The sequence below is a fragment of the Sarcophilus harrisii genome, chromosome 2, assembly GCF_902635505.1.
Source record: "Sarcophilus harrisii chromosome 2, mSarHar1.11, whole genome shotgun sequence".
NCBI lineage: Eukaryota > Metazoa > Chordata > Mammalia > Dasyuromorphia > Dasyuridae > Sarcophilus > Sarcophilus harrisii.
The window spans coordinates 507,876,147-507,889,928 of record NC_045427.1 but is presented as its reverse complement, the minus strand read 5'-3'; the positions used below and the strand labels follow the sequence as shown (position 1 = coordinate 507,889,928).

The 13,782-nt window shown below is 32.5% G+C and overlaps 1 protein-coding gene across 2 annotated transcripts in view; it reads left to right on the top strand.

The window, feature by feature from the left end:
* Positions 1–13,782, top strand: part of NEDD4 (NEDD4 E3 ubiquitin protein ligase) — a 113,528-nt gene that overhangs the window by 7,631 nt on the left and 92,115 nt on the right. Inside the window, exons 2-4 of one of the 2 annotated variants that reach the window (XM_031955252.1) lie at positions 781–854; positions 7,023–7,101; positions 7,188–7,226. In XM_031955252.1, the coding sequence (XP_031811112.1) occupies positions 781–854; positions 7,023–7,101; positions 7,188–7,226 (192 nt within the window). The remainder of the gene's footprint in view (positions 1–780; positions 855–7,022; positions 7,102–7,187; positions 7,227–13,782) is intronic. The other variant, XM_031955254.1, reaches the window with a different exon arrangement.

The following is a 13,782-nucleotide window of genomic DNA, read 5'->3' as shown; positions in this document are numbered from 1 at the left end:
AAGTGAAAGGGGGAAAAAAGGAAATTAAAGAAGTAAGGATTTGGGTCTGATATTAATGGGGCTTGTTCTTTGAGGGAAATATTAGGAGAGAAAAAAAAGGTGAAATTTTGACCTCTCTGGTAAATATATTAACATAATTGACAAATTTAGTTTTTCACTATAGAGATCTATTCAGTTTGAGATTCAAACCTGGTAACAGTTGTTCTTTATATAATTTGGACATTTCTTTACTAGTTGTCTAATTCTGTGTGATGATCTTTTGATTGTTTTTGTTGTGGTTGCTTTTAGAAGAAGAATTGAAACTGATTTCATTACTTGTAAGGAACAGACTGAAAGGAAAGTTCAAGTATAGCTCAGCACCTTCTCTACAATTTTTAGTTTGTTTCCTAGAAGACAGGAGTAAATGACTTGCTTGCTAATGTTTACCCAGCCTTTATGTCCAAGGTGGGACTTGAACCCAAATCTTTCTGATTTTGAGCCTGGTTTTCTATCTCTCTTTATGCTGCCTCTCTTTATGAATAAGATGTATATTACAGTTATTATATTCCTATAGGAAACCTGTAAAATTTGTAGACAGTAATATTTTCATTTGATTTGTTGAAAAATTATAACAATTACAAAATTATTGAGTCACTAACCTCTTTTTTGTCAAAATAAATCTACAAAACTTCTGAATGATTTAAATTTAATTCAGTTATTATATATACTTGACAGGTATACTATTTAATTTTTAAAATCCATATACAAAATATAGAAAATTAAATTTTATCTTTGCCTAAGGAAAATTCACGAATTGTGAGAGTGAAAGTTATAGCTGGAATAGACCTGGTGAAGAAGGATCTCTTGGGAGCTAGGTAAGTTTATAGAAATATTGTTAATATTTTTCAAAGTTTTATATGTATTAATTTTTTTTGTAAATTCCTTTTATTTATGAGATTACGAAATATTGATGCTAGTTAGAATTCAGTAATTTCATTATTTATTAAAGACCTTCCCTTAACTTCTATTCTGAGATCTTTGTGGCAGAAAAGTGACTTTGGTTTCTCAAAGGCATGATACAAACTAATTCAGGACAACATCTAATAGTAGATGACAATTTTAATTTGTCATTTTGACTTGAGCCATTGCTGACTCATTTTTTGCCAGCAGAGCCTATCAAGGTGAAAAGGCTTTGAGTTTGGAAAGGCTGGAAAGTATTTGAGTCCAGTGAAATCTGTATTCTCTTGTCTAAGGACAAACCTAGATAAATTTAGAGTTTATCTTTAGATTAACCTTAAAGGGAGAATTTTTTTTATTATAACAAGTCTTGAAGACCATCTACCAATTTATAGAAGGGTTGCTAATTGTATTAATAAAGATAATATCCATGCTGATGAAAATAACTCTTTGAAGTAGTGAATATTTAGTACTCACACTTTACAATTCACTGTGTTAGCAACTGGTAAATCAAAGATGAAAAATAGTTCTTGCCCTCAAGGAGCTAATGATCTAACAGAAGGAATGATATAGATATGAGATATAGTCATGATATATAATGATATAGGTATAGATGAAATGGATATAAGTATATAATACCCACACCTCATATGACATCTTTATGTATTATCATATATATGACATATATATATATATATATAAAATCATGTTCATGTTTCCTATATCTATATTATCCCTTCTTATTTTATATACATATGTAACATATATTTATACATATAAAGAGATAAAATAAATAAATTTGATTCCAAGTGGACTGCAGTTGGAATTCGAAAAAGATTCAGGCAAAGTGCTCTAGGCAGATTTGAGTATGGAGAGAGATCACCTATGTGTTTGATATGGAAAGAATGCTAAAAGTGAAAAAAAAAATAGGCCCCAAACTAAATAATCAGGTTTGTGATTAATGGGGTCAAATCTTTGCAGTTCATAGTGGTTCATTCAGTATAAAATAGTTGACCATAAACAAAAATAGCACTGAGAGTATCTGAGCTGTGGCAAAGATGATGACACTTCTGCATGGTCACTGATCCTCAACATGTATTAGGGAAAATTGCTTTGTACTAACTATGCAAGTGCTTTTTGTCCATCAGCCAAGCCAGGCTTTTCCCATTCCTGGGGGCTGGCCAAGCACTGTGGCTTTCCCCTAATTACCAGAAAACAAGCTCCCATCCAACAATGTCACTCCACTGGTCCTCCAAGCCCTGGAGCAATTGTAAAAGTATCCCTGAGGTTGTACTGGCAGCAGTTTGGAGGGACTCATCCACTCTCAATTATAATAAGCAATGGACTACAGTGGACCTGTTTTTTGCCATTATACTTGCCCTGTCTTCTTCCACTGCTACTGGAAACTGCTGTTTTCTGATGTTGTCTTCTCTCTTGCTGGGGCCATCTCTGCTATCTGTTGCTTCTGCAATTAAAGCAATTGTAAGAAGTTATCTTGCCCAATTATATGCCAATACATTTAGCAATTTAAGTGAAATTCTGCTGGAGTCCTCATCTTTGCTCTAGTCATTGACACTGATCTCTCTCTCTCTCTCTCTCTCTCTCTCTCTCTCTCTCTCTGTATTTGTTTTTTGCTGAGACAATAATTGGGGTTAAGTGATTTGCCCAGGATCACACAGCCAGGAAGTATTAAGTGTCAGATCAGATTTGAACTCAGGTCTTCCTGACTTCAGGGCTGGTGCTTTATCCACTGTGTCACCTAGTTGCCCTTATTTATATATTTTTGCCCACTGGCCACCACCACTAAGGCCCACATTTCTGCCAGCTGACTAGTGCCACTGAATTAAGCAAATTGCCAGAAAAATACTTGAATGATTTGTCAACAAAAATGTTGTACACAAATTGAGAGAATCTTTACTTTGGGATTTAATTTAAAATCCTATTCATAATGAGTCAATCAACTTTCATTTACTGAGTAACTTGCTTTTGATTTGAGGGTAAAAATACTTTTGAGTTAGAAAATTATCATATTCAGATGTTGGAGAAAATTTGGGAAGATAGTTAAAATAATGTACCATTATAGTGCTATGATTTGGTCTAACCATTCAAAAAGTTTTCAAATTCTTCAATCCTTTGATTCAGTTCTTGTACTATTAGACCAATAGCTGAAAGAAATTAATGAAGAAAAGGATCTACATGTAGAGAAATATAGATAGCAGATCTTTTTCATGATAGTTTAAAAATGGAAAATAAGGAAGGTATCTTTCTATTGGAGAATGGGTGAACAAATTATATGTGAACATAATACAATATTCTGCCATAAGAAATGATGAAATGATTTCAAAGAAAACTGGAAAGACCTTTATGAATTGTAGTGAAGAATGAAATGAACAGAAACAGGAATATAGTTTATACGTTGATAATATTTTAAAGAACATTTAGAAGACTCCCTTTTAGAATTTTGATGTATGCAATGATAAACCATGAGTTTAAAAAAAAAATGAAGATGAAAAATGCCATTCACCAGACATAGTTGCTGAACTTAAAATGCAGAAAAAATTAATTTTGGAGAATGTTAATGTGTGAATTTATTTGACTAAATTATGTAGATATGAATGAGGAATTTCTTTTTGGTTTTTAAATTTGGTCAATGTGGGGCTAATGCAAGGGACAAATTAAGAAATACTTTTTACTTGAAAAATAAAAGTTAAAAAAATTTTAAATTATTTTGTCACTATAAAGGTCACTAAAATAGTAAAACGACTTTTCTGTAGCAATTTAGTGACAAACTAGTTGAATGATATTTTCATGTTTCTTTACTATATATATCATAGTATTTTAGAATTAGTAATTTATGCATTCTCACTTCTAGAAGAAATATATAAATTAGGGAAATTACGGTTTAATGGATAGGATGTTAGACATAAGAGTCTAAAAAAATAAAATTAAATTAAAAAAGAATACTGGTTCTGATACTTGATAGGTGGGGAGCTCTCAACCACTCACTTAACCTCTTTGAGAAACCTTAGTTTTCTCTTTTTTTTTTTTTTTCATTTTTTTTTCTTTTTTTTTAATTATTATTTTTTATTATAGCTTTTTATTTACAAGATCTATGCATGGGTAATTTTTCAGCACTGACCCTTGCAAAACCTTATGTTCCAACTTTTCTCCTCTTTCCCCACACCCCTTCCCCCAGATGGCGAAACCTTAGTTTTCTCATCTATGAAAGGAGTATGGTAGTATCTGTTGTGGCTAGCAATACTAGATCTTAGCTAGTATTGCTCTGTCACTCAAAGTAGATAACATAATAATGTACTTCAAAATTTTAAAGCATGAAATAAATGTTTATATTTTTCTTAGAAAATTGAAATTAATTAAGCAATACCAGTGGAGTTGAAACAAAAATTCTGACCACTCTTGAAAGTATGGGATATGTTGACAACTTTGACTCTACATATCAGTAGATTGCTGTCTATCTTATTTAAATGAGAGTATTCAGTAATGTATTCTTTTGGTAAGTAATTTTTCCCCCTCACAGTGTGGTAAAATAAGGAAAGAATTAGGGCTATGCTAGCTAAGTAAAGTGATTTCCAATGTCAGATATGAGACGACCCTGACTTTCCAATTAAATACTAAAGTATTTTAATTAATCTATAATCTAATTGGTTACATTGAGTATTCTCTCCAATGCAAATTGTATCCCCTTCTTGTCCCATGAGATTCTTTTCCATGTTATCCCAAAATCTTTCATAGGGGCCTTCTTAGTATACTAGGGATCTTCCTTTTGTCTTTTAATATTACATAGGATTACTGGGACAGCACAGGAGCTTTCATGCAATCCTGCACTGTAGAACTGATCCACTTCCTTTTCCAGGAATATTTATTTTCTTTAGTAATATCTTTTATACAATTTCTCACAAACAGATAATCATTGGTACCATGTTGCCTCTTATCCATACCCAATATACATCCCTCCATTATTCTTTGGGTATTTTCTTGAGATTATGATATTCCATGATTGATAATACATCACCAGAAGAATATTATTTTTAAAAGCTTTTTAAATTTATTTTTTTATTTATTTTTGCAAGTGCTAAGTGACTTGCAAAGGGTCACACAGCTAGTATTAAGAGTCTGAGGCTAGATTTGAACTTGGGTCCTCCTGACTCCAAGGCCAGTTTCTATCTACTGTGTCAAATAACTGCCCCCAACATATTACTTTTTTCTTAAATTTTTTTAAATTTGTTTTTAGGGAGCAATTTGGGGAAAATTGAAAGTACTACATAGTATATTTTACAACAGTTTTCTAACCATTACAGCGATGATCCCATTCTAGATCTTTCCATCACTTACAACTTTCCAACTTTTATGTTTTGTGAACTTTGAAATTCTGGTAGGTATAATCTTTTCTCATTTTCTTTTGTTCCCCATCCCAGACCATTAACTGTCCTTTGTCCTCTCTGTAACTTCCAGTTCTTTAATCCCTCAGTTCTTTTTTAGGTACAGGACCATGAATAAAAACAGTAATATAAAGTATTCAAATAATAGTCCATTAGATTCCCTGAACCCCTCCTCAAAATTAAAGACTCTTTGGGGGTGAGGTGGGGGATTGATGAACAAATATATCCCATTCACCAAGGACCTTTACCATCCGAACAACTCATAGTAATGAAAGAGTGGTCAGAATTTTTATTTCAGCTCCACTGGTATTGCTTAACTTCTTCAGCTGCAGGGAAATTTGTTGGTTGTGGTGCTCTTTTTCCTCCTCATTGGAGCACACTCCTAAGGAAATATTCCCTTTGTGTGTTCTGCCCAGATGTTTGAACTTTGGAACTCCCAAGCTTAGAAAGCTTTGAACTTGCATTGAAAGTCTACTCTCATGGATTCTGGGACATATTCTCAGAAAAGAGGCCAGAAGAAAGTAGCCAGAAACTAGAGATTCAACAATTCCTCTCTTAGTTTTGCTATATATTTCTTTCTCTCTCTCTCTTTCTCTCTCTCTCTCTCTCTCTCTCTCTCTCTCTCTCTCTCGACTTCGGGGCTGGTACTCTATCCACTGCACCACCTAACTGCCCCCATATGTTTCTCTTATAAGTCACTTGTACTGTTATTAAGGAAATTCTTTCTCTCTACTTCCCTCAAACACCAGTCACCCTTGCTGCATCCTTATCTGACAGTAAGGGATGGGGCAGGGGGAGCTCAGCTCATTTTTCTAGTCATGAAGAAAGGGCACAAGTACTGACAGTACACTCCATCTACTCCAGAGACTACTGAAGTGCTGGGAACCACAAATAGTAAGTTTGCCTGCTTTTGCAGGAAGGAACTAACTGTCATGTATGTCACCATGGGTTATGACTATCTAACAAACAAAGATCCATACCGTGAAATCTCATTAAATTGATTTAGGTTCACCTTGAATAGAACAATATTGTCCTCAACATCATCATCATCTTAGCCAGCATTTATATGGTGTCTACTATGTGCCAAAGACTGTGCTAAGTGTTACACAGATATATCATTATAACAATTCTGAAAGGCAATTGCTATTATTATCTCCATTTTATAGTTGAGAAAACTGAGGCAAATGGAACCTGTGACTTGTCTAAAGTATCCTTTATTCTCATAATACTTTTATAACCTATAAAACCTATACAAATGTCAGCTATTATCACAAAGAAGTCAGGCTACTAGTGATGAGTTTCACTGTACTTATAAGTAGTGCTCAAACAGCAGGAAAAAAAAGCCTTTTTAATATGGTAGATGAAAAAAATTGTAATGCAGCCCTTTTGGTAGAAGGTAGAACAGGATGTCATGAAATCATACAAAAAAAATTTTAGGACTCAGAACTCCAAAAATGTTGGGAAAAGCATACCAAATAAACAGTAGTACAGATTTAAACAAAGTCTAAAATGGAATATAATTTTGGGGGGAATTCTTTTTGTCATTAGAAGTAAAAAATTGACTTTTGGGTATTGAATAAAATATTTTAAATAATACATAGACTAACACATTTTTTCTGTAAAGTTAGAATATGCTTTATTTATGTAGAACAATAATTAAAGCACTCTTTTTTTTTTTTCAAACAGTGATCCTTATGTGAAAGTGACACTCTATGATCCAACAAATGGAATCCTAAATAGTGTTCAAACAAAAACTGCTAAAAAGGTTTGGCTTAGAAGTGTTTAATGAGTCTGAATTAGACTTTGTTTCTGTTATATGAAAACCTTCAAACTGTTTTTATTATCTTTTAGACTTTGAATCCAAAGTGGAATGAAGAGATATTATTCAGAGTAAGTATAAATGACTTATTTCCTTAGAATGCAAAAATTACAAAAGTCTTAAACTCTGTAGGTCAGTATTATAAGCTTCAATTTCCAAGGTAATATTTTAATGAGTATTGCTGGAGATTCTAACTTTAAAAAATTCTAAACAATTTTGCAAATATATCTTGAAGATGATGATTCATTTGGTGGTTTGCAGATTAATATGACTAGAAAAATTGTGTCTTTAGTGAAAATTCATTTCTCTTTGAAAAACTGGAATTTTTCTTATTTTTATTTTAAATAAGCATTTAGTTGTTGAGATTAAGAAATATTCCATATTCATTATAAAAATTTTATTTATCAAATTGGTATTTGACCAGCTTATCAATAGCTAATTGGTTAAAATGGAAAAAAAAGACCATTTCATTAGTTATCACAAGTTTAAGATGACAGTTTATTTTAAAATAGACTCAAACAACTGTTGAATATTCAATTTCTGAAATACTGAGGTATGAGTTTCAGAATTGATTTCATTTTGTAGAATGAAGATTTTCATAGATAATGAAATCTTAAGAAAACAGAAGAAATGATGACATCATCATTACAATTTATGCAAGAGTATGGGTATGAATGATGAATGTATAGAGAACATAGAGTATTTTGTTTGTAATGGACAGAGTATAAAAAAGAAATTATGAGTAAAAAATTGGAGGAAATAAGATTATAGAAGACTAAATAGGTCTGTCTTGAAAGAGGCATCCAGTTTTGAGGCAGGGTAACCTTCCCCTCAGCTTTATCATAGTGTCTTCTGTATACAGATACTGTACTAAGCAATGGTTATACAAAAAAAAAAAAAAACAAAACAGTGTTTATTTTCAAGGAATTTGCAATCTTATAGAAGAAAAGAGCACATAAAAGAAAGCTAAAAAGTGAAGAGAAAGAAGAGGTATTTGGCAGGAGTATTGGAATGCCAAAGAAGACCAAAATAAGTACAAGTAGAGAAATGAAAGAAGTAAAAATAAATCAGTGAGGTCAAGTGGGAAATGAGGAAATATTTGCCCTGATCTCGCTCTTTAAAATTGAGGTGTTTGTAGTTATGTCCTCTTAATAGAGACATGGAGAATACTGATGAGGTATGAATAAAGAGGCTATTTATTTAAATCCTTCAAGATGATGTGATTTCTCAATAATGAGTTTATCCATAGCTTTCCATTTGGCTACTGCTCTAAAATTACTTGCTTTCTTGGCAGTTTATTATTCCCAAGCCATTAATCTTAATCCCCAGGTATCTATCACCATCTGATTTCTCTGCTCTTGTTCCTACTGACTGGAAATTGAGCTGGTATTACCCACTATATATTTAATTGCCCCCAATAAATACACTGCTCCCCATGCTAACAACTTGCATCCTACTTCACTCAGAAAATTGAGGCCACCCAATGGGAACTCCACCAGCTCCCCTCCTCTAGTCCTAAGACTTTGCAGTCATTATCTCTCTATCCTTCCACCCAGGAAGGGTCATACTTCTGTTTTGATTCTATCCTTTCTCAACTTTTCTATTAATTTTGGATTAGGAGTTATATCTTGAATCTTCAATTTATCCTTCACTTCTCTACTACCTATAAATATAATCAGTTCTTTGTAGTCTAGAAAAAAGCTTTCATTTGACCTCTGTATCCTTTTCTGCTACCATCTCAATTCTTTTCTTAAGTTTCCACTCTCTCATTACCCATGCTATCCTCAGTTCCTTGTAATCAAGTTTTGAAGATTTATTATGAATGTATAGATGATGGCCATGTTAATATGTAATATCCTCATGTATTTCACCAGCTTTCCTGACTGTTATTGGTACAGCAACAAGTGGAAAGAGTTCAGGGTTTGGAGTTAAAATACCTGGTTTATGGCTGGTCATTTAATAATCGTGTGTCCTTAGTCAGTTTTTTTGCTCTCTGAGCAGTATCTTTCTTAAACTTAACATGTTGAGTGGCTTGACCGGATGACCCTAAAGTATCATTTCACTCTAAATCTATAATCTTTTCAGGGTTTTCTTGGAAAAAAATGTTTCTTAAACACAAAAGTATTGTTATCATATCCTTCTTTTAGCATATTCTTCTGATTCAAGTTCACTAATTGGTTTTTTCCTCACTTCTATATAGCATATTACTATTCCTTTAAAATATATTTCCTTCAGCTATTCTTGCTAATCTCTATGATAGGATTCTTTTAGAAAATGATATTATCAATATTTATTAATATTGGTGATCTCAAGTTCTATTATCCTCTGTCTTTTAAATATCATTAATTCTGCTTGTTTTGTTGATAGTTTAATAGTGTCTAGAACTAGAAGAGACTTTGGAGATTAGATTATCTGGTCTTAATTCACATTTCAGAAAAGGAAACTGAGTCCTAGAAAAGTTTAAGTGACTTGCTCAGGCTCTCACGAAAAATATTTAGTAGGACTAGACCAGATCCTATTATATCTAATCCTATGACTTTTTTCTCCTTCTGCATCATATGGTCTCTGAAAACGAGAATAATAGCACCTACACTATGTGTGTAGTGTACTGAGTTATTATGTGAAAAAAACACTTTGCAACACTAAAAAAGTGCTGATCTTTTTTAAAGTGAGCTTTTATTATTGTTGTTATTATGGGGGGCGGGGAAAAGCTAGAGGAGTAATATAGAAGCAGGTTGCCTTTAGTGATTGGGACAAGGACTTTATGGGGAAATTATTCTGCATTTGTGAAAAAAAATTTTCATTGTAGATAATTGCACATTTCAGCAGCTAAGAAATCAAATGGAAGGGAAAAATATGTATGAAGAGACATCAGAACAGGAAGGTATAAGAGAGAGATGGGAAGTTAATAGACAATTGTTGCTTCTTTGAATTAATAAATAATTCAAGGTTTAATCATAGAAGAGTAAACAGACAACATACACAGCTTAAGTTCAAGATTTGTCTAAAAGCATAAAGGAAAAACTAGATCTAAACTAAACAATGATTCAAAGGTAATATATATCTTTAAATTTTGTAGTATAGAAGCAACATGGTACAAGTTCGGAATAAGAAAGACATGAGTTAAAACCTTGATTGACTCTAGTGATGTGTCTGTGAACAAGTCATTAGACCTCTTTAATCTTCACTGCCCTTGTCTCCAAAATAGAAATAGTAATAGGGCCTTCCTCAAAACGGTTGATGTCAAGATCAAATAAGATAAGTATATATATATATATATATATATTTCTTTGCCACAAAAAACTATGTAAATGTCAGTTGTCATTATAATCATCTTGACTTCTTGGGAATTTAAAATCAGTGAAAAAAAGTGCTAGGGGCTTGTACAGATATTTTACTAAAGAAGTTTAAAAAACATTTTTTGAATCCATTGAAAGCAACAGCTTAAAATTCATTTTTTATTATTCAGGTATGTCTAACTTTTTGTGACTCTATGGACCATAGTATGCCAGTACAGATTTTCTTGGCAAAGATAGTGAAGTGGTTTGCCATTTCCTTTTAATATTTAAAAAATTCCTTTTAATTAAGTGTTTAATACCTTTTGTTTCTTTACATCATCAAAATTTCTCACCGTATCTTTTTCTTCTTCCCAGAGAGCAATCCTTTATTACAGATTACATTTTTTAAAGGGGAAAAGTTGCCCCAAATCAGTCAAACTGATCATACATTTTAAAATGTCTGATAATATGCAAATTCAGCATAGGCATGGACCTCCCATTTTGGTAAAGGCATGGGTTGGATATATCTTTTCCCATTTGACTGCTTTTCTCCTTATTCTCGCTATCTTCATAATGCTTATGCTTTTATAGTAGTTATTCTAATGCAGAATCTTTTACATTTCACATAATCAAAGTTGTATATTTTGTCTTTTATATTTGCTTCTTCCTTTATTTGCTTAATAATAGAGCTTTGAGAGATCTCTGTACTTTTCATAATTCTTTTATGAATTTTAATATTAGACTCTTTTAATATTAGAGTCAAGTGTCCTTTTAAAATTAGTTGTAGAATGTGGTATAAAAAGTTGTTCTCTGCCCAATTTCTTCCAGATTACTTCCCAATTTCCTGAGCAGTTTTATCAAATGGGGAACTTTTTCCTAAGTACTCTTTTCCCAGATCTTCAAACACTGGATTAAATGGGTTCATTTCTTTCTTCTCCTCCTCTCCCTCCCCATTTTTTTTCTCTCTGTTTCTGTGCCTCTGTCTCTCTTGGTCTCTTTCTTAAAATAGTACCAAATGGTTGTGATGAATGCTGGATTCCTTGTTTTTAGTATTATTTTTGTCCTTTCAAAGTGCTTTTCTACTTCATTCCTTCCTCTTGTTAAATTAAATCAGAAAGTATTTATTAAGTATCTACTATATATTAATATTGTACTAAGTTCTGGGAATACAAAAAAGAGCAAAAAACAGTTCATATTCCCAAGGGGCTCACAATCTAATCCAGCAAGCAACAAGAGGGAGAGAAAGAAAGGAAATGACCTTTTATATGGTATCTCCTATGTGCCTTGCACTGTGCTAAGTTTAGCTTTATAAATATTATCTCATTTGATCTTAATAACAATCCTTTGAGGTAAGTGCTGTTATTATACTCATTATATAGTTGAAATTAACAATTTTAGCAAGTTGTAGGATATAAAAGAAACCTGAAAAAATCATCAACATTTTTATAAATTACCAACAAAGTCCCACAGCAAGGAATAGAGAAACTCCATTTAAAATAAATATAAATGTAAAATATTTGGGAATCTGCCTGTCAAGACAAATGTAGGAACTATAGGAATACAATTACAAAATACTTTTCAAATAAACTTGGATCTTAACAATTGGAAAAAATATAAATTGCATATAAATAGGCTGAGCCAATGTAACAAAGATGACAATTCTGCCTAAAATAATATAACTTATTTAGTAATGGCATTAACTGGCAGTCATGCATAATGTGGCAGTCATAGTGCTAGAAAACATAGTAACAATTCACCTAAAAGAACAAAAGGTCAAAAATATTACGGGAATCAATGGGGGAAAAAGTGAAAGAAGGTAGCATTGTAATATTAGATCTCAAACTGTTTTATATGTCAGTAATCATCAAAACATTTTGATACTCGCTAAGAAGTAAAATTATGGATCAATGGATAGATTAGGGACAAAATACACAGTACCATATAGACAAAATACTTTTTTGCATTTGATAAATCCAAATATCCAAGTATTTAGGACAATAATTTGGTATTTGACAAAAATTTCTGGGAAAACTGGAAAGCAGTTTGATGAAAACTAGGTATAGGCCAAAATTTCACACCATGTACCAAGGTAAAATCAAAATAGATATCTAATTGGGACATAAAGAATATCACAAGCTGCTCCAAGTCATTATTAATCAGAGAAATGCAAATTAAGACAATTCTGAGATACCACTACACACCTGTCAGATTGGCTAGAATGACAGGGAAAGATAATGCAGAATGTTGGAGGGGATGTGGGAAAACTGGGACACTGATACATTGTTGGTGGAATTGTGAATACATCCAGCCATTGTGGAGAGTGATTTGGAACTATGCTCAAAAAGTTATCAAACTGTGCATACCCTTTGATCCAGCAGTGATATTACTGGGCTTATATTCCAAAGAAATTTTAAAGAAGGGAAAGGGACCTGTATGTGCAGAAATCTTTGTGACAGTCCTTTTTGTAGTGGCCAAAAACTGGAAACTGAGTGGATGCCCCTCAATTGGAGAATGACTCAATAAATTATGGTATATGAATATTATGGAATTTTATTGTTCTCTAAGAAATGACCAGCAGGATGATTTCAGAAAGGCCTGGAGAGACTTACATGAACTGATGCTAAGTGAAATGAGCAGGACCAGGAGATCATTATATACTTCAACAACAATACTATATGACGATCAATTCTGATGGACATAGCCCTCTTCAACAATGAGCTGAAACAAATCGGCTCTAATAGAACAGTAATGAATTGAACCAGTTATACCCAGCGAAAGAACTCAGGGAAATGAGTGTGAACCACTACATAGAATTCCCAATCCTGTTTTTGTCCACCTGCATTTTTGATTTCCCTCACAGGTTAATTGTACACTATTTCAAAGTCCGATTCTTTTTGTGTAGCAAAATTAACTGTATGGACATGTATGCATATATTGTATTTAATATGTATTGTTCTACCTGTCCTCTCAGGGAGGGGGTGGGGGAAGAAGGGGAAAAATTGGAACAAAAGATTTTGCAACTATCAATGCTGAAAAATTACCCATGCATATATCTTGTAAATAAAAAGCTATAATTTAAAAAAAAAAAAAAAAAAAGGGAAATTCTCTGGTGGAATGTTGTATATATATTGTAATATATGGTTTTTGTACCATATGTTTTTGGTTAACTATCTTTGTTACAAGGAATGGTTCAAGCTGGATGGGGACATCTATCAAGCTCTTTCAGAAATAATAGTGATATAATGATAAAATGCGTCAATAAAATATGTTTTAAAATGGTCAAAAAAAAAAGAATATCACAAGCAAATTAGAGGAGATTGTAACTTTCTGCCTGTGGAGAAAGGAAGAA